At 40.2% G+C, this 22,957-nt stretch overlaps 1 protein-coding gene across 1 annotated transcript in view; it reads right to left on the reverse strand.

The window, feature by feature from the left end:
* The window catches only part of LOC136872727 (uncharacterized), a 43,392-nt gene extending 23,579 nt beyond the window's left edge, over positions 1-19,813 (reverse strand). Inside the window, exon 1 of the mRNA XM_067146554.2 lies at positions 19,721-19,813. Within this exon, the coding sequence (XP_067002655.2) occupies positions 19,721-19,793 (73 nt within the window). The 5' untranslated portion in view covers positions 19,794-19,813. The remainder of the gene's footprint in view (positions 1-19,720) is intronic.
* Between the last annotated feature and the right edge of the window lie 3,144 nt (positions 19,814-22,957).

The following is a 22,957-nucleotide window of genomic DNA, read 5'->3' on the forward strand; positions in this document are numbered from 1 at the left end:
AATCCACTATCACCAAAATGCAAGCTCACAGCTGCGCGCCCCTAACCACACGACCAACATATTCTAACCTCTAATGCCGGACTGAGTAGCTCGGACGATAGAGCGCTGGTCTTCTGACCCCACATTGGCAGGTTCGATGGCGGCTCAGTTCGGTGGTATTTGAAGGTGCTCAAATAAGCCAGTCTCGTGTCTGTAGATTTACTTGCATTAAAAACACTGCGGTAAAAATTTCTGGCATTTCAGCGTCTCCGAAAACCGTGAAAATTAGTTAGTGGAACGTAAAGACATTATTATTATTATTATTATTATTATTATTATTATTATTATTATTATTATTATTATTAGTAGTAGTAGTAGTAATATTATTATGATTACGGAAGTTCTAATGAAGCGGGTCCATTACAGTCATCACTTTACCTATCGGCACTTACTGTCCAGTAATAAGCCTTCTGTCCGCCTCTGTGGTATAGTGGTTAGTGTGATTAGCTGCCACCCCCCGAAGGCCCGGGTTCGATTTCGAGCTCTGACACGAAATTTGAAAAGTGGTACGAAAGTTGGAACGGGGCCCATTATGCCTCGGGAGGTCAAATGAGTAGAGGTGGTTCGATTCGCACCTCAGCCATCCTGAAAGTGGTTTCCCGTAGTTTTCCACTTCTCCTGGCAAATGCCGCGATGGTACCTAGCTTAAGGCCATGGCCGCTTCCTTCCATCTTCCTTTTCTATCCCTTCCCATCCCCCGCAAGGCCCCTGTTCATCCTAGCAGGTGGGGCCGCTTGGGCGAGGTACTGGTCATTCTCCCCAGTTGTATCCCCGACCCAATGTCTCACGCTCCGGGACACTGCCCTTGAGGCGGTAGAGGTGGGATCCCTTGCTGAGTCCCAGCGAAAACCAACCCTGGAGGGTAAACATATTAGGAAAAGGAAGAATAAGCCTTCTATTACAAATGCCCGGTGGCAATTCCACAGTAGCTCTTTTTCCTTCGAGCAATGTTCACGATGGATGAAACTACGGTTTTTGAAATTTGTCTCATTAATAACAATTTCAATGAATACTTATAGCCTTTTCTTTCAGTGTCCACCGTCCTTTCATTGACCTGAAAAGTTTATGAATAAGCATAGACAACTCGCATTGTCTATTGTCAGAAGTTCATCGTAGACTGTCGCAATAACAGCACAGAAATGTTGCGCCCATTTTTCATTACTTATTAACTATTTCCTTTAATTTTGTCAGCTTGGATTACTGAGTAATGCCAATGACGTCTTATAAATCACACACAACTACACAACACTTGATTCGCATGCATGTGCTGGTACAGGGGGCATGTGTTCATAGGGCCCACAAAGACATTCTATAGTACAGTATACCTGAATACGTAATTTACTTTATACCGAGCGAGTTGGCTGTGCGGTTAGGGGTGCGAGGCTGTGAACTTGTATTTGGGAGATCGTGGGTTCGAACCCCACTGTCGGCAGCCCTAAAAATGGTTTTCAGTGGTTTACCGTTTTCACATCAGGCAAATGCTGGGGCTGTACCTTAATTAAGGCCACGGTCACTTCCTTCCCACTCGTATTATATGTCGCCGTAAGATCTGTCTGTGTCGGTGCGACGTAAAGCCAATTGTAAAAGAAAGCTTATGTTTGAAGTGAGCGTAATCTGTGCTAATATAAATTATGCAATGTAAACACAATTCTTTTCTTTTTGTGTTGATGTAACATGTGAACATCACTTACTTACAGATGTGATTCACGTTGCACATGACGATGCAACTCTCTATTGGAATGATGCGTAAACTGTGTGATAGTACATATATCACACCCCCGAATTATATGTAGAAGTTAGAGATATTATTGTCAGTATTCGATTTATTATTATTATCATTATTATTATTATCAGTATTTCATTTGTATATTTTGCCATTTATAAGCTGGAAGATATCCACATATGTAGGTATGAGTAATTTGTTTTGCACGAGTGGGAAAACATTGCTTTAATAACTCTGGTAATTTGAATGAGTCATATGACTACCCCAGTGTTTGTTGATGTACTTGTGTCAGGAAATTCCATTAGTCATGTATATATCCCAGCCTGATGAGATGAGCTTGTTGTTGTACCAGGGAAATTTGATGATTCATGTAAAACTCCCGAGTGTTTGTTTATAACTTGGGAGAAAGAAGAGGTTTACTCATGATTGGCTGGCAAGCACCAATCCAGACGTCTCATCTGAGAGGAGGGGGATGTTGATGTCTATAAAGGTTGATCATACGGCGGCAACCAAGACATTGTATGGGACATTGTAAGAGTGATTGTAAAGGTGAAGGTAAAGGAACGAGAAGGAAGATAACTACAACTACAACTACAACTGACGCACTGTACGGGAAGGAAGTGGTGCTGATACACGGTACTGGAGTGACACGGCTGCAATGGACTGGACTTCAAACGTTCGTGGAGCGTAGTCTTGTTATGTTCGTGGAAAGTGGATGATTGTGGAGAGTGCTTGCGCATTAAGTATTGTAGCACTTGTGGCGGCCTAGCATTATATGTTGGTGAAAGCTATCTCAGACTTTCCATAAATTTATGTTGAGGATCGACAGACGTGTGTATATATCTTTACAACAAGTGTTAAAATATGTGAACACAGTAGTACAAGGTACAGTGTCTGTGTGATGTGATAACTACCGATTATGAGAATCGGTAAGTCGAATTGATATAGAGACAGTGAAGGGTATTTATCTTCATACATGTACATTGTTCATCGGACTATCTACAAATGGTAGCTTAGTTCTCGCTTTCGTTTTCCCACGATTTTCATTATTATTGTTGTTGTTGTAAATATGGAGTCTGCCAGCAATATTTTATGTGTGTATTATATGTATAATGTTGTATGTTGATGAGGTGCTCATGCACGGAATTTGTTAAGAATATAGTTAGCTATTTTAGAATCAGTGTTATTGATGAACCTAGGTGCAGTTCCTACCTAATTAGTCGTTTTCAGGAGGTTACGTAAGGCCTGCAGCAGATGTACCAGTACGCAGCATTATGTACACGCCCTGGGATATACAGTTTATCATGCTCTTATCTAAATTCGAGGGATCCATTCTGGTGAACTCTGGCGCCCATACTACGGACATTTCGGTTAATTATGCTTATTAATTTTATTAAGTTTTTGAGTAATTTTATTTATATATTTTTATTTATTTATTATTATTATTATTATTATTATCATCAAAAAAGTTACAACTGATGCGATAGAGGGTTGATGCAATTTTGGTGAATCCCCGAGCTGTGTATCAAACGGGCACCTGGGCTGGGCTGGGATGGGACATGCACGCACAAACAAAAACATCAACACAGTGGATCTGATTATCAGTCAGTGTTGCCAGTTTCCTGACGTAATTTCCCGCTATCACCGTAGGTTGTAGGGTTGGATTACGTCATCTCTCTCCTCACGTTGAATTCGAAACTCACGTAGCATCATTCAAAGGGGAATACCCGACCTGCATTTAGAATCAGATCAGTACAGAGATTCGGAGTCAGTTATGTTAAGTTCAGTTGGTGACTTGATGACGTGTGCACAAGCTTATATTATGAGTTCAAGTACCGGCAAATCCAAGAAAATCCAAGCGGTTTCCAAAACTGCAAGAAAGAACGTGAAAAGGAAGAATCTGTTAAAATTTGGCAAAGAACTTGTCTCTTAAAAGTGTAGGTGAAGCTTTCTTGCCAGTTTCCAGCAGCAATAATGATGTTACGTCTTGTTTTAAATCCAAGTCTGGCGCGTCGGTTGAAAATGTGAGAATGCAACACAGAAGTCAGCGAAATTCAATGACATTTCAGCGTAAGAGAGTGATTTTGAAATTATAGTGTGAAAAATGTAATTGGCACTGATCGTGTCCGGTACAGATAAAGATTTGAAAATAAAATCTGTGACCTTTCAACTGTAAAAGAACTGGCCGTTCTTCTGATAGTAGAAAACTCGGCCTTTGCTAGTGGTGTGCCTGATTTGTGTGCAGTGCAGCAACTTAATTTCACTTTACCGATCACAACAGTACCGGCCGAGCGATCGTTCAGAAACTAAAACATGATAAACACATACCTGCGCAGTACCATGTCACAGAGGAGGATTGGCTTTACTCTCCACTGGGAATGATGAAACCAGCAATATTAATGTGGGAAAGTGTCAGGGGCATAACGTTAGGACCTGCAGGGCCTGCAATGCAGGCGGGCTCAGAAAATTAAGGGGCCGCGAAGACTCTTTGAATAAAATATATATATACAGGTTCTCTCATATAAAACCAGACCAAACGCAGGGTGTTTGTACTCTCCGCTACGGCAGTTGCAGTATGGCAGCATAGTTCTTGACCTTGCATGCAGACTGCACGTGTTCGACCTGGTAAGCATGAGTCGCCATTCTGAATTTCAGCTGTTAACATGGTGAGACAGTTATCATTGCCGCACTGTATTTTCGTATGTAAAAGTTATTTTAAGTACGAGTCGGCTCGACGGGAACGCGATGCATTTGTTCAGCAATTTCCTGGTGAAGTGCCACCTTCTCGAGCACAGATTCACGTAATTGTACATAAATTTCAAACCAATGGCTCAGTGCTCAATAAAAAAAAACATGCGCGCGCATGTACAGTTTTAACAGAGGGAAAGCTAGATGACGTTGGTACGAATCTTGAATGGTCACCGAATAAATCTCTCACAAAATTAGCACAACAAGTAGGAGTTTCGGTTTCTTCTGCACACAGAGCAACAAAGCTGTTATGCCTAAAATCGTACAGGTTTACACGGGCCCATTGTTTAAAACCTGCTGATCCAGCCACAAGAGTGAGATATTGTGAGTGGTATCTTGTATCATTGAAAGATCATTAATTTATTGGACCCACAGCTTGTGTTATTTTCGGATGAGACCTAGTTTCATCTTAATGATCGTATGAACAGTCATAACTCTCGCTTTTGATGTACAGAAAATCCTAATGATGTTTATGAAGTCCCTCATTATGATAGGAAGATTGGTGTTTGGTGTGCTGATAGTGCAAGACGAATAATTGGGCCTAATTTTTTCGAGACGACAGTAAATGCAGAGAGGTGCCAAGATGACATTTTGACGCCATTCTTCCATCAGTTAACGGAAGAAGAAAAATCGCGAGGATAGTTTCAACCATATTCAGCCCTTGCTGACACAGCAGGAGATTTCCTTCTTACAATCTCGGATGTGTTTGCAGACAGAGTGATCAGTGCTGGTTTATTTCCCCCTCGTTCTCCAGATCAAACAGAGTATGAATTTTACTTGTGGGGTAAACTGAAAGAAAAAGTGTATCGAGCAAATCCTCACACATTGGAGGAACTGAAAGAAAACATTACGATTGAAATCAGAAAAATTACAGTTGCAGAACTCACTCGCGTCATCCAGAATGTGGTTACCAGATACAACGCCTGTATAACACAGGAAGGACGACACTTCTAGCATATTTTATAAGGTAAGATATCATGTACGATTGTATACACGTTTAAAGCCGGGCGACCGCGCGCGACGTACGTTCGGCTGAGGCAGCTGCTATAGCGCAGGGTACAAACACCGTGCGCTCGGTCTGATTTTATATGAGAGACTCTGTATAGGCCTATGTAGTCTAATGTCACACTGCACGGAAATGATCGGGGTGGTTTTGTAGAATCAGTTTGTACGTGGAGGAATTTCTGCTTGATTACATCTAGCAGCAGTTTGTTGTGTTGAGTGTAACACATACAGCTGTAAACAATGTTTGCTCTCGCCGTCTCTCACAACACTGCCACACGCTCCTCAGAAAAGACCTGCACCAAATTATTTAAATATTGTTCCAGCAATGAAAGTTGATAATAAAATTTAATATTTTAGTTAGAAAATGATACTTTATTGATGCGTAGTGCACTTGCACAAATTTTCAGAACATTTAACTTTTGTCACGCATTTATTCTACAACCATGGACAATCTAATGGTTTCGTAAGAAAATATTTTCCACCTAATCGATATCGATATCTTTTTTATTTTGCCTTTGACAATTTATAATATCATAAAAAGTAACAGTACATGTTTTGATCTCTTTGCGATCATCATCAGCTGTTTACACAAATGCTTAGATAAAAAAGCATTAAAGTAAGCACATAATAAAATCCTTGTTGATTTTAAAACTATTGTTGATAAAGGACGTATGGGTTGGAAGGGTAAGAGGGGGGTTGCGGCGGGAAGGGGACGGGTGTTACAAGAAGTTAATGTAAAATAAGTTAAACACTTCTATCTTATTGAGCTAAAATGTCTTTAGTAACTATTTAAGCCCCTAAGGTGTAATTAAAATCAGTTATTGTTTTAATACTAAAAGTTGGTGTTGTGATCTTGAAGAAATGTTTTTAATTAGAATGTCCTTCTTCTTTAATTGAATTCTAGTATTCTTCCTAGTCGCATTGTACTGTGCTGGAAAATGTATAGAAAAGGTTGATCCACTTGTTTGTACTTTTTTTTTAAGTTCAAAAGGTAGATTCACTGTTTATTTGAGTTAAGGGGGGAGACCTGGCTTAACACAGGAAAAATAGGCCAATATTCATTCGATTGTTATATATGCTACAAACATAGTTGACAAATGCTGCACATAACCCAGTACTGGCATGCTTCAGAGCAATCAGAAGCAACTTCAATAATGTCAAAATTCTAATTACAACATTTCGAAATAAAATGTTCAAAATTTCCCGCCTTTTTAACGGGTTCCTTCATAACTCCCTTACTGTTTCACGGATAATTATGATTTTTTCAGAGTTTCCTCCTATAGTGTTGTACTACAATCTGTACCTCATTGAGATCATTGGAATTTAAATTAGATTTTATATAACAAATTTATTACAAAAATATTAATATTTTCTGGTGCTCGGAATAAAAACGCGACAAAAAATCCAAATCACAGTCTATGTTAATGATTGAGGTTCATGTTGTAGCTGGAGTTTTGATACACACTTTAAAAAGGAAAAGTACGAAAATTCTTATAAAATTGGAATTTATAAGGGAAACAGTGATATACGGTTAAAAGGCAGGACATTTTGAACATTTTATTTTAAAATATTAAAATTATTAAAATTTTGATATTATTGAAGTTGCTTCCGGTTGCCAGGAAGCGTGCCAACACTGGGATATGTGCAGGAATTATCAAAAACAATTGTAGCATATTTAACAATCAAATGAATATTAACATACTTTTTTCCTTTGTTAAGCTGGGTCTGCCCCCTTAAGAGTTGTGTTCATAGACGTTTCAGGTTGTATAACTTATTGCACAATCCCTGTCCGATCCACTGTTTTTACTCCCCATGGTTACGAGTGTGGGTCTGTATCTACTGTCCTCGACCTGGTGGCCATTTGGCTTCGTTTATGTTTTCCTTAATCTTAATATTGTGGTTAATTGTAGCGTGAATGTCTTTAGTTTAATAAATCCTTTTTGCCCCTATTTATGTTTCCTTATTCATATAGTTATGTATCCGATTTCTTGTCCATATACCTATGGTATTTGCTTCATATTGAGGTTAGATTTATTTGCATCGCCCATTTTTATTACGAACGGTTACCACGCGATCTTACCGCTGAGTCTGGCATAACCTGAGGACGGGAACGTTACAGTCTCTGGTACGTATTTGACCTGTTTTTACGACCAGATGCCATTCCTGGCGCCTATCACCTGTGGAGGGATGTTTTAACTATTGCACATTTCTGTAGTGGTTGGTGTGTTTTGTATAGATGAAGAGAAGTGTGTTAAGACGAATACAAACACCCAGTCCCCAAGCCAATTAACAATACCCACTTAAAATCCGCGGCCCGACAGGGAATTCAACCCAGGATCCTCTGAACGGAAGGCCAGTTTGTTGACAATTCATCCAAGGAACCAGATGCTTATCTACGCTATATAGTATTCTATATTTCACATTTTCCCTCCTGTTATAATCACGTTGTTTATTGCTTAACATAGCAAATCTCGCAGAATTTTATAATATTTCATATAATGCAACGTTGAATTAAAATCACGGTCTACAATTCTCGATAGTGGGTTCGAACCCCACTGTCGACAGCTCTGAAGATGGTTTTCCGTGATTTCCCGTTATCACATCAGGTAAATGCTGGGGCTGTAACTTAATTAAGGCCACGGCCGCTTCCTTCCCACTCCTAGCCCTTTCCCATCCCATCGTCACCATAAGACTTATCTGTGTCGGTGCGACGTAAAGTAAAGTTTAAAAAAATGTGGTCAGTGAAAAGTAAATTATTATTATTATTGTTATTATTATTATTATTATTATTATTATTATTATTATTATTTATGTGCATCGTTTCATCACTCGAGTTCATTCCTAGATAGATTTACTGATACAGAAGATAACTCCTGCAGAACGAAGTTCCTGTACCTCAGTACCTCCTGAAACCTTCTTCGGTTGGCGTGGGAAGAAAACCCAAGAACGTTATTATTATTATTATTATTATTATTATTATTATTATTATTATTATTATTATTATTATTATTATTATTATTTATGCGCATCGTTTCATCAATCGAGTTCATTCGTAACTTAGCCTTTATCTCCTCATTCAAAGCGGCCTCATGCCATTGGTACCACCTGTTTGTACCTTCAATCATTCTCGCTACTTGCATATCCGTTACTTCTAACTTAGAAGATATGATAATGTCCATTTTACGGTGGAAATTCAAAATTATTTTTGACCTAGAAAATGTTGCGTGTACACACATTTAAAATAATTTTAAACATTACATTTTGAAAAGAGTCTACATGCCAATATATTTATCAAACAACAAACTTTGACAATGGCATTTGTTAGCGTAACTATCCATCAGATTTTTGAAAAATTTGGTGCCAAATGGAAACAGAATGGTGCCAGGGACTTTGTTTTATCGATGTTGATAAAAATGAAATTAAATAAATATCCTACTCAAAAAGTTTCATAGGTACAATATTGAAAGGTAGCAATATCATTAAATCAGAGGAGATACAGTATACCTCAGAAGAAAGGTGAAAATTCATTGAGGAGTATAGAAATTTGACTTTAGTGTCCCCCTAATTTTGGAACTAATAGTTTTCATATCATACTCACTACACCTCTTTTGAAACTTAAATATATTAGATTGCAAAATTTCAGAACAGTCTACTATTAAGAGCAAGTTGTCCGTATAGGCCAAACATATTTTGGTAGTGGTTTAATGTCGCACTAACACATCGATAGTTTTTCGGCGATGAGAGGATGGGAAAGAGCTAGGATTGGGAAGATAGCGGCCATGGCCTCAATTACGGTACAGCCCCAACATTTGTCTGGTGTGAAAATAGGAAACCATCTTCAGGGCTGCCGATGGTGGAATTCGAACCCACCATCTCTCGAATGCAAGCTCACAGCTATGCAACTCCAACCGCGCAGTCAAATCGCTCAATGTCAAACTGTTTCACTACAGTAATTCTATCGAACTAAACCCCTCCTTGACAATTTATTCTTTTTTCGGTGGTTAAAATAGCATTAATGTAAGAATGATTCTAGGACAAGTCTTGCCAGCTAGAAGGAAATAGTGGGCGTGCATGGTATGTTCATTGGCGGGGAATGGAATCTGTGCCTGTAGCTAAACAAGTTTAAATGCACTACACCTGAATCGTTGACCTGCACTGGATCATATTACAAGGTTAGCTGAAATTACAAACATTCTGGGAAAGATTCGGGAAGAACCGCATTTCATACCTCGTTAACACTATCTTTCTAGTCCGACTCGTTGGCTGAATGGTCAGCGTACTGGCCTTCGGTTCAGAGGGTCCCGGGTTCGATTCCCGGCCGGGTTGGGGATTTTAACCTTAATTGGTTAATTCCAATGGCCCGGGGGCTGGGTTTTTGTGCTGTCCCCAACATCCCTGCAACTCACACACCACACATAACACTATCCTCCACCACAATAACACGCAGTTACCTACACATGGCAGATGCCGCCCACCCTCATCGGAGGGTCTGCCTTACAAGGGCTGCACTCGGCTAGAAATAGCCACACGAAATTATTATTATTACTATCTTTCTCTACTTAATTCTCCCATATAAATAACTGGCAAGACCACCATTAGATTATGGTTCCGTTATTTGGGACCCTCATCAGGATTACTTGATTCGAGAACTGGAAATAATTCAAAGAAAAGCAGCTTGATTTGTTCTGGGTGATTTCCGACAGAAGAGTAGCGTTACGAAAATGTTGCAGCAAAGTTTGGGCTGCGAATTCTTGGGAATAAGAAGACGAGTTGGACTAAGTGGTATGTTCCGAGCTGTCAGTGGAGAGATGGCGTGGAATGACATTAGTAGACGCGAACTTCTGAGTGATGTTTTTGAAATTAGGAAATATCAAAATGTGAAGATAAAGCTGGAATTAAAGAGCACAAATTGGGGCAAATATTTGTTTATGGAAAAAGGAGGTAGGGATTGGAATAATTTGCTAAAGGAGATGTTCAATACATTTCCACATTCTGTGGAATTATTTAAGACATGACTAGGAAAACTACAGATAGGGAATCTGCCAACTGGGTGACTGCCCTAAACGCAGATTACTGGTGGTTGATTCTTTCTTTCTTTTTCTTTCTTTATTGAACGATATGTATTCACAATCTTATTTGAATGGAAGTTACACTAGTTTGGCCATATTTATAACTGTTCACCAAAACCAGATTATTAGAATGTGTGTCAAATAAAGGGAACAATAGTGGAATTCAAGTTCTGAAACCTTATTTTCGTGGAAACCCTGCCTCGTAGTGTTGCAGAGGACCTACAGAATGTTGCTTAAACGATTTTTACTATCTCTTAACACCATTCAATTATTTAGTTCCTTATTTATGCCTATGGGGTCGTTAATGGCTTTATGTAATAGTGTTTTTTCATAGTTTTCTAACATTAACAGCCAAATATATTAAAAACGTTAACTTTGGTCTGAATAGAAATGAAAGTTTGCATTGATTCGTACTCAGAATTTGATCTATATGAATGCCAAGATGTATCTTTAGCAGCATTATATCACAACATATGGTTCTGGAATTGGTTTCTTCGGCCTCTTAAGAATCCATAATTGGCAACATTGCTACATTTGGAAAACATCATTACACTTGCCAACGGCTATGGTGATAATGATTATGACGATAATAATAATAATAATAATAATAATAATAATAATAATAATAATAATAATAATAATAATAATGAATATGTGATTATAGTCTAATCTGGCACGAACACCACTTCTTACTTTGCCTAATTGATGTATATGTGGTAAAACTCTATCTCTTATTAGCACAATTTAACTGAAGAATTCATGTTTATTTGTAAAATCAAGCTGCGTTAGAAGACAGTTGTGAAATTAAGGACATATTTCTAAAAGTTTACGTCCTTGGTATATTATAATTTTAGTACAACTAAGATAGCAATATTCAGTAATATTGATGTGTAGGTATTCTAATCTTCTACGGGCATTAACCTCATATTTAGCCTATTTGCTGTAAATATGCATAATGAACATTGAAATTGTTTGTTAACATTTCTGATGGCCATTTATTCAAAGAAGAATGCTTCATAGATCGTGATGAACAAAGACGATGTAGTTATGTCATGAAGTCTGTCTGATAGCGAGTGTGGCATGGCAATTTTACCGGCATTTGTAGAATTTAAAGTATATCTGAACATACCTACATGTTAAATTCTAAGTAAGAATCATTGATCACTTCTTCAGTTTTATATAGACCAGATCTCAATTTTATTAATATAATTGAATGTTAACGTGAAATAACTATCGAAAATTAAACCAATTTCCCGTACCAGAGTCAACTATGTATTCATCATCATAGGCATTCACTGGATGGCGGGTATAACGATTGTCTTACGAGTGTATCAGTCTTGTCAATTATAGGTATGTAGATGGCTGAAGAGGCTGATTCTCGAACTGAATTGTTCTCCTGCAAGGTAGACACATCAAATCTACCAAAGATCCTTGTTGTTTTAGACGCAGGTGATCAATTCTTCTCTGATTTTCTCGTTATTTCCTACGATCCCTTTTAATGGGATTGTTCCTCAGTCACTATTGTTAAATAAATCATATCCTGTAAGTAAAGAAAACAACATGGCGCTACAGACCCGATCGGCTTTGGCCTACCAGGCAACCGCAGCTCTGCCCGAAGGCCTGCAGATTACGAGGTGACGCACAGTCAGTACGACGAATCGTCTCGGCCGTTATTCTTGACTTTCTAAACCGGGGTTATCATCTCACTGTCAGATAGCTCCTCAATTGTAATCACGTAGGCTGAGTGGACCACGAACCAACCCTTAGATGCAGGTAAAACTCCCTGATCTGACCAGGAATCCAACTTGGAGCCTCCGGATGAGAAGCAGGAACACTACCTCTAAAGTGCGTGGCCTACCCTATAGGTCAAGGTTTTCTATTTGTAAACGACACTATTTTAACAATAACTGGTTTGCCTATTGTACTGTGATACAGTGTTGTCAAGTCAACCAATTATACAAGTGGAGATTCCAATATGAAAAATCTCTAGATTGTAGCAGAATTTACCGCTACCTAAGGCTACCTAAGAAAAATGATAACTTTCTATTTACAACATACGATTTCGAACTATTTAATTTGCATTAAATCAGCAACTAAAAATTAAAAAAATGGGCAAGTGCTCAGCGAATAAGGACCAGTTGTAATCACAGCCCAAATAAAATTTTTAGTCTTCATAACTCTCGTACATATCATTGCGAGCTTTCTTCAGTATAGAATTCGTCACGTTAAGGGGTCTGCTACAGCTTATGACCTTCAATAAATCAATATTTCAAAATATTTTTTATTTTATGCTCCTATCCATTAGGAACATTTTCTATTCTTTCTTTCTTTCTTTTCATCTCCGTACAGGCCATGAAGGCCCTGGGAGGAGTTGGGGCCGATGACCTTCGATGTTAGGCCCCTTAAAACACCAAGCATCATCATCATCAGGCCCTGTGAGTGGTGGAAGGTAAAGGCTTCCACTATTCGTAACCGCGGCACTTGATGGGGTAGAGTGGTCAGCTCTACGCCCGGCCGCCTTTGCCCCCAAGAATTAACCTGGTACTCATTTTTGGTGTTGTAGGCTGAGTGAACCTCAGGGCCATATGCACCTCCGGAAGTGGAAATGTCATTTCTTAAATTTTACGACTTCCTGACGGGGATTCGAACCCACGTCCTTCCGGGCGAACCGAGTACGCCTTTACCGCCTCGGCCAGACAGCCCCTTAGGAACATTTTGGTGAAAATAATATGTCATTATGTACCATCCGGTCTAGAAAGCCAAGAATAATGGCCGAGAGGACTCGTCTTGCTGACCACATGACACCTCATAATCTGCAGGCCCTCGGGATGAGCAGCGGTCGCTTTGTAGGTCATGGCCCTTCTGGGCTGTTGTGCCATGGGGTTTTTATTCTGCACCATAGTGTGGAGTGCCACACTGCCACGCACCCGCGTGCTCTTTCCATTTCATTTCATTTAATACACATACACTACGAACTCAAAATTATGGAAAATTTGCCCTAAAACTGGCTTTTGTGGGAAGAAAATAGTGAAAATTGCTACAAATGATGAAACTATCACATTCAATGATGGCATGAAGAGTAGACTGCTTGTTCTGAAAGCTTTAAGGATAAAACCTTGAACATTTTGTGAACTTGCTCTACGTGATGAAGATGATACAAGAGTAGCGACGGCAGAAAAAAGGAAAAATCAAGAGACAAAAGAGGCAAGAAAAAGCAAGAAGAGACTCAGATTGGATGAAACTGCACAGAAATCAGAAATTGAAGGAACAACGGAACAACTTACACTGCAGGCGCATTTTAACTTCAGTAGCAAGGTTAATGATATGTGATTAATGAACAAATGTTTATCACTCATTTTCTCAGAGTTGTGTTTTTGACATCCGTTTTAATGATAACTCAAAAACGAATTGGCATACACTAATAACATTTTTGTGTGTGTATTTCTGATTACTATATCTACAAAATGATGTAAATTCATGCCTCTCTCTAAGATAGTCTTTTAAATAATTAAATGTAGAAAAAATGTTGTAAAATTTTGACATTTTCTTTTCAATATAAAAGCAAAAAATATTATTTGTTAAGATATGTTGCTGAAAGTACTTACATTTCTAGAGGAATATGTTTACAATGAAATAAAATTAACAGAACATAAAAATGTTGAAAATTAAACGCTGCCTCCTTGTATGATGAGCAACCACCATTTTGAATTTAAAAAAAACGTGATGGTAATGCGTTTTGCATATAAAATAATGCCAGTGTTTCATGTGTACAATATTTCATTGCTGTAACTGTTGTGGTTTTGAAGAAAAAATTCATAATTGTTAAAATTTTACCATGGTAACCTGTACCAGACCCCTTAAATAAAAGGCACTTGGATTTCACGACAAGTTTCTAGAATATAGTAGTCCATATTATGTCTTTGTAGACAGTCCACTCCGTATTTTGTGTTCATTAAGTTGGCCAAGGGAGTCCAGTTGTTGCGAGGAGCGTCTTTAACGCCTACTAAAGCAAGGTGGGATGGTCCGTGGTCAAAACACATGGCGCAGGCCCTTGTACATTGAGAGAGTTCAATGAGCGGATAAGGATGCAAGGGCTTCATTGAAGGCATAGGCTTTTCTTTCTACTCTAACACGGTTGTTTACTGTTCCCTCTGATTCCTGGAAAGCTCTTTTTGAAAAATGCTGTGAGAGCTTAAAAATGATTAGATTTATCTTCGTTTTTCGATTTTCGAGCAGTAGATCAGTAGATAGTTACAATGGAGATCTACTGAAAAATCAGTAGACCCGGCAACGCTGACTGTGAACTATAAAATTTCCGCCATTAGTCAGTGAGAGTCCTACAGCTAACCATTTAAACATAATTATTAAAGAACGAACAAAATTGACATTTCATTAGATATAGTAGATGAACGCTTGATACTTGCATAGATTCATGATTTTAGGTCAGCAAACTCACTTTCTTCTTACAAAAAATATCGTTCGGTATTGTCAAGAGCTTCACTGTTTCTGATGTCCATTGAGGTTCTAGTTCAGAATCTCGAGCGCAGTTTTAAGCGAAACGTCGGCAACTTCAAACCAACTTGATCACGACCTACTGTTCTATTTTTTTTTTTTGCAAGTTGCTTTACGTCGCACTGATACAGATAAGTCTTATGGCGACGATGGGGTAGGAAAGGGCTAGGAGTGGAAAGGAAGTGACCGTGACCTTAATTAAGTTACGTCCCCAGCATTTACGTAGTGAGAAAATGGGCAACCATGGAAAACCATCTTCAGGGCTGCCGACAGTGAGGTTCGAACCCACTATTTCCCGAATGCAAGCTCACAGCTGCGTGCCCCTAATCGCACGGCCACCTCGCTCGGTCTACGATCTACTAGTTAGGAAAACGTCTCGTAATATCAATCATTTGTTTCCATTTTGTGCATGACTACATCGAGAATTACTTGATTCAAGAATTGGAAAAAATCCAAAGGAAAGCAGCTCGATGTGTTCTGGGTGATTTCCGACAAAAGAGTAGCGTTACAAAAATGTTGCAAAGTTTGGGCTGGGAAGACTTGGGAGAAAGAAGACAGCTGCTCGACTAAATGGTATGTTCCGAGCTGTCAGCGGAGAGATGGCGTGGAATGACATTAGTAGACGAATAAGTTTGCTAGGTATTTATTTTACGTCGCACCGACACTGATCGGTATTATGGCGACGATGGGAGAGGAAAGGCCTAGGAATGTGAAGGAAGCGTCCGTGGCATTAATTAAGGTACAGCCCCAGCATTTGCCTGGTGTGAAAATGGGAAACCACGGAAAACTATCTTCAGGGCTGCCGACAGTGCGGTTCGAACCCACTATCTCCCGGATGCGAACTCACAGCTGCGGGCTCCCAACCGCACGGCCAACTCGCCCGGTGAATAAGTTTGAGTGGCGTCTTTAAAAGTAGGAAAGATCACAATATGAAGATAAAGTTGGAATTCAGGAGGACAAATCGGGGCAAATATTCTTTTAGAGGAAGGGGAGTTAGAGATTGGTATAACCAAGGGAGATGTTCAATAAATTTCCAATTTCTTTGAAATCACTTAAGGAAAGGCTACGAAAACAACAGATAGGGAATCTGCCACCTGGGCGACTGCCCTAAATGCAGATCGGTATTGATTGATTATTGATTGATTGATTGATTGATTGATTGATTGGTTGATTGAGTATTCAAAAGAGCTCAAAAATCTTCGAGGAAACTCGTGATAAAAGTTCGTAAAAGATCATAAATTCCCAGTGCGGTCATCTTTTCGATTTCACAAAATAAGTGAACGTACTTGACAAGAAGGGGCTTGGTTGTGATGAAAACAGATGATAACACCTTTAATCTTTTTCATGTAGCCCAAGAAACTCATTGTCAAAATGACTGTTGTCCAATCAGTTGGCCTACAGATATTGGAGATTCAATGGATGACATCTTCAGTTGTATTGCTTGGGTTACTGACCGGGTCCACCGCATCTCATGTCAGACTGCTCGTTCAGAGTGAAAGTTTCTCTGCTCCCAGTTCAGGATTTTTTAAAAAAAGCTTCCAATAGTAGTACGAATCAATGAGAAGATATACCTTAGTTCATCCATCTCATCTCTAGTGACTATATTATAATAGTATAAACACTTGAGTCTTAATGGCTGAATCAGTAGTTGACTGTCCACCTCCGTAGCCTAATGGTTAGCACTATTTGCTGCCGTCCTAGGGGGCCCGGGTTCGATTCCTGGTACTGCCAGAAATTTAAGGATGACAGGAGGGCTAGTATGTGGTCAATATTGTACATGCAGCTCTCAACTCCATTGGGGGGTGTGCGTAAAAAGAGCCGCACCTCCTCAGGACGAGTTTATTTACTGGTAGTTGACATTCACCTTCTTATACCGCTTTTTTCCACACCTATGGAGTCACGGGTGTGAACTACATCGCACACACGGATGTAGTCCTGTTTTACGTCCGGATGCCCTTCTTGACGCAAACCCTATGTGGAGGGATGTAATCACTGTTGGCTGTTTCTGTGCTGGTTGGTAGTGTGATGTAAATTTGAACACAAACACCCAGTTTCCGAGCCAGAAGAATTAATCAGACGCGATTAAATTCCCTGACCCGCGCACTGACACCTTTAAGTAATACATCCACTGTTACGAGGCCGGGCAGAGGTTTTACGCTTACGTTTATGAAGACAGCACATACACCCAGCCAGCGAAATTAACCAATTATGGTTGAAATTCCCGACCCTGCCGGGAATCGAATCCGGGACCCCTGTGGCCAAAGGTCAGCACGCTAACCATTTAGTCATAGAGCCGGACATTGTTTGCAATTTCATCTCACAGTTATTATAACATAATAATGTTATGCGACTTTAACGCTCAAAAGCTCAAATCGACTCTAAATTTGCCAGAGAGCTGGGGGTTTGCCTGAGGGACCGCATACCGAACCAGGAGATTCGGAAGAGACATTGGAGTCTTGAATGTGATGAAAAGAGTGGCACCATTCCAGTAGCAATGGGTTGGTCATGTTGCAATAAGTGACAACAAATGGACCAAGTCTGTTGTACAGTAGAAACACCAAGATTCACGAAAGAGAGTTGGCCGACCCAAGCAAAGTGGCCATACGATATCCAGCGCCTGGATTGAACTTAGATTGAAACTGTCCAACACAGAACGGCATGGAAGCAATTGGAAGAGGCCTATATTCAGGAGTGGACGTTGAAGGGCTAGCGAAGAAGAAGAAAAAGAATGCTACAGCCCTAGTTCACTATACTCTGCATCATATAATTTCACTTAAATCGGTTAACGCGTATGTTCGCTACGCACTCTCGAAGTAATGAATATTTTTAAGAAACGTTCCCATTGGCGGGCGCATAAACTCTTTTCCTACGTATGTATATTCGCAACTCTGTGCACATGTGAATTTTCCATTTAAATAATGTTATTGATTTAAGTCCCACTAACTACTTCTGACGGTTTTCGGAGACGTCGAGGTGCTGGAATTTTGTCACGCAGGAGTTGTTTTACGAGCCAGAAAATCTATCGACATGAGGCTGACGTATTTGTACCTTCAAATACCACTGAATTGAGCCAGGATCGAACCTACCTAGTTGGAGGTCAGAAGGCCAGCGCCTCAACCGTCGAGTTATTCTGTCCAGCGTTTCCCATTTTGACATCAGATAAATTCTGGGGCTATACCTTACTCAAGGCCATGATTGATTCCTTTCCATTCGTATCCGTTCGTACCTATGTCGGTGCGACGTAAAACAAATAGGAAAGAAAGATTCAAAATTGCTCCTGTGTGCAGCCAGTATACTTTTCACAACAAAGAAGAATATTACAGAAAAATGGATTTATTCTTTGGATTTGCACTTGATTTAATGCAAACTGACCATATCTCTGGAACAAAAATACGAAAAGTTTCCAAACTAATTTATACATTCATTTTCTGGATTCATTTTTTCTGAGGAGTGAATTTTCCGCAGTCGTAGCTTGATTTCTTCGAGCATCGAGAGAAACTCAATACAGGTACATACAATATTTTGGCTACGAACAATGGCTTGAACGTGTCTTTGCGGAGCTGACCTTTTTTCAACTTGTTCGTTGAGGAAAATACTCATTCTACAGAAGCATTAGTTCTAGGTGAACTCAACAACTAACCTAATATATTTGTACGGTATTTGTGGAGAGGAAAAGTGCTTGAAAATTTCCATTCGGCGACATTCCAAGCTTGTGTTTTCAGAGTTCCACTTTGATACTTCATGTTCTATCATGATCTATCGAAAAAAGAAAAAAGAAAATTGCACATACAGATAATCATCAAACACCTTGGTATCATCAGTTGTTTGCTTACTGGAAATTTCTGTAATAAAATCCACACTATGCATTTTTTTGCCAGTGTTTTAACGTTGCACTGACACTTCGAAGGTTTTCGGCGACTCAAGGATGGGAAAGGATAGGGCTGGGAAGGTAGCGTCCATGGCCTTACTTATGGTGAAAATAGAAAACCACGGAAAATCATCTTTAGGGCTGCCAACGGTGGGATTTCAACCCACTATCTCTCGAATTCAAGCTCACAGTTACACTACTATTTGCACGGCGAACTCACTTGGTCAATATGTAAAAGAATCCAACTTAAACTTTAGATTTAAATCATACCGAGCTCGATAGCTGCAGTCGCTTAAGTGCGGCCAGTATCCAGTATTCGGGAGATAGTTGGTTCGAACCCCACTGTCGGCAGCCCTGAAGATGTTTTTCCGTGGTTTCCCATTTTCACACCAGGAGAATGCTGGGCTGTACTTTGATTAAGGCCACGGCCGCTTCCTTCCCACTTCTAGCCCTTTTCTGTCCCATCGTCGCCATAAGACCTATCTGTGTCGGTGCGACGTAAAGCAACTAGCAAAAAAAAAAAAAAAAAAAAAAATTAAATCCGGAAATGCGGGACTTTTTTGGAGTCCCGACAAGTGTTTCTGGAACAACAGGACGCTTAGTCAAAATACGGGACTGTTTCGTATTATACAGTTTATTTAATGTTTCTCCACCGAGCTTCGAATTCCATCCATCAGAGTTTCACAGCCTCATACGAGAGTATATTTATTAAAGTTTAATTGGTGGGTACAGTGTGTAAGAGAAGTGTACACTCACCTAGTAGGCCGGCGTTCACGGACGTCGCCGCCAGCAGCAGAAGGACGGAGAAGAAAGCGATAGGAGACACCATGGCTCGTAGTGCACCGTTCAGCTCCTTGTCAGCCACTGTTGTACTGCGTCCAGGGAGGCGAGTACTTCCTCAGATCCAGGTCATGGGGTTACCTACATCAGCAACCAGCAACTCACTCACTACCTTTGTGTGCTTCTCGCTTCCCTGGTCGTTCAACTTTATCGATGTTGTGGTGTGGGCGGAACAGCACAGAGAAACCGTCCGGAACCACTGAAAATGCAGTCACTTTGGAAAACGAACGTCACATCGGAGAACGGCGAGCTTAGAAAGTTCTTCATCAAAATAATACGGCACGTGAACATTATGCCTTGTTGACTCGTACAACTTTCGTTGACAAGGGTCGCTGTTCCTCTGAGCCAATTCGAAATCAACAGTGCTTCTATCCTTCCTTCCTTTTATTATATACCTTCCGTTTTGCATTATTCGTCTTATTCTTTCCGTCATTTGCCTTCTTCGTTTTTCTATGTTTGCTGGCAGGACCTAGGTTTACAGTGCACTTTGTTTTCTGGTAAGGGCTAGAGCAATTTTGTTACTTTCATAGATCTGTCTCTGTCTTATTCTTGGTTTTGACAATATGAAAGTGACTGAGGTATGAGCGATGCTGGTAATGCCATTCCTTGTGCAGCCAGTATCTACTATGAATGGTATGACAATATTGCTCATAGGGTCGGTCGGTGCATGCATTTCAGTGGGCTTGGCAGACTGATATGTGATAGCAACTTCTGGCTCGGTGAGGAAAGCAACGGGAAACTACCTCACTCCTCATTTCCCTAGTACGCCTCGTCAGTGATGCCTAGGCTGTCTATGACAGCTGATGACAGAGCTATTGAGGATCCAACCAGCATACATGTTCTGCATGTCTTTTTCCTTCCTTCTTCCCTATTATTATTTTCCTTCTTAATTTCTTCTTTTGTTTAGCCATTGTTTTTCTTTCCCTCTTTTCACTTCTCTACTTATTTTTACTTCATATTTTATCTTCTCATTTTCATTACATTATCCGCCTTATTGCTCACTTTAATTCGGCTTGCATTGAGGAGATAGTGAGTTGCAACCCCATTGTCGACAGTCCTGAAGATCGTTTTCCGTAGTTTCCTTTAAATACTAGGACTGGACCTTAATTAACGCCACGGTCGTTTGTAGCCCACCCTACACCTTTCCTCCCATCGTTGCCACAGGACCTACCTGTGACGGTGCGAAGTGAAAAAAAAGATCAGAACCTTCAATTCTTCATTGCATTTCTTTGTTCATTCTTTTCGTTCCTTTCTTTTACTTCTTCAAAGTTGCAATCTATTTTCTTTCTTTCTTAATGTGCTTACCCTCCAGGGTTGGTTTTTCCCTCGGACTCAGCGGGAGATGCCACCTCTTCTAGGATGGCTGAGGTGGAAATCGAACCCACCTCTACTCAGTTGACCTCCCGAGGCTGTGTGGACCCCGTTCCAGCCCTCGTACCACTTTTTTCAAATTTCGTGGCAGAGCCGGAAACCGAACCCCAGCCTCCGGGTGTGGCAGCTAATCACACTAACCACCACACCACAGAGGCGGACTCTATTTTCTTTACTTTCTCTTATTCTTTCTCTCTTTATCTCTAGGTGTAGCGTGCCTGCGTCTTAGCCGAAGGCCCTGAGTTCGATTCCTGGCCAGGTCAGGGATTTTTACCTCAATCTGAGGGCTGGTTCGGGGTTCACTCAGCCTACGTGACAACAATTGCGGAATTATCTGACGGTGAGATGGCGGCTCCGGTCTATGAAGCCAAGAAAAACGGCCGAGAGGATTAGTCTAGCTGACCACACGACATGTAATAATCTGCAGGCCTTCGAGGTGAGCAGCGGTCGCTTGGTAGGCCATGGCCCTTCGGGGATATTGCGGCAAGGGGTTTGGTTTTTAATATTTTATATTAATTATTTTATTTGATAAAGAAAAGAAAAACAGGATTTATTTGGTGTGCCCGATTTCTAGACCCTCTATTCCCATTCTAGATTCTTTAATGTATTCTGATACATTTAATGAAAGCGACAGTTTTAACCCTCTTGGGACTGAGCATTCTGACGTGACAACAGGCTACATATATTCAACATTTAGTGTAACGAAATCATGCGCTCACTCCAGAGCTAAGGATCCAATACGAGTTGTTGAGGTATCATTTGAAAATATGACACTCGGTGGGCCTCAGTTAAATACGCGAAGGAGGGGGTGGCTTTTACAATCTGTGACGGTTTTAAGGTATTAACATACGAGGGTGGTTAAGATCTCTGGAGATAGAGAATTGGACGTCTTTCATTTACATAAGAAAATTGACCTAATCCCGAAAGAGTCCACATTTTTAATTTCAAAAACAACGATTCAATTCCAACCACTTGTGTGCTAAACGATCTCTTCTAAGATGACAGCGGTTACCTAAGGATGTTGAAAAATATAAGTAAGTTATTCCTTAACTTGCTTCATATCGCCTTCTGAATGTAAATTCTGACCCATGAAATGCGTATAACTGGATACAAAATCTTACGCCCGACATAAAGATACCATTGCGGTAAACTTAAGATAATAAGGAAAGAAACTGCAATTTTGAAACATATGCTCAGGCATATCCAAGTCGCTAGGTGACCAGCCAGCTAAAATAAGATAGTTCGCATTAAATAAAATTAATAACACAGCGGTCGTGAATATAAGATCAGTTGATCGGTTTTATCGTCGGTCAATTGAAAATAAAATGTATACACTTAAAATGGAAATTGCAACACCATGAAGGCATTGGTCGTTTGTGTTGATTTTCAACATATGGAACAATGCCATGTAGGTATGTAAACGATCAAAGTTTCAGACCCATTGGATTGTTGCTACAGGTCTCTCCACGTGATTGGTCGCGGAGGAATCAACTCCAGTATACGGTACCTGGTGTAGCGCAGTTTTGCAGTCTGTGCAGTGAAGTGTTCCCCGTCAAACGTGCCTCGACGACATAGAAGGGCACGCTATCAACAACTGGCGCCGTTTGAGAGGGCTCGGATAATTGGGCTGTGTGAGGCTGGATTATCGCTAAGCACTGTCGCTGCACGTGTTGGCCGACAGGCATCTACGGTACAACGTGTACTGTCATCAAGCCGGTAACTCTCTATGCATCAGAATGCCTTTTCATTTCTCTGTAATGTGCACTCGCTCAGTTGGAGCAA

This window comes from Anabrus simplex, chromosome 4 (assembly GCF_040414725.1).
Source record: "Anabrus simplex isolate iqAnaSimp1 chromosome 4, ASM4041472v1, whole genome shotgun sequence".
NCBI classification, from domain to species: Eukaryota; Metazoa; Arthropoda; class Insecta; order Orthoptera; family Tettigoniidae; genus Anabrus; species Anabrus simplex.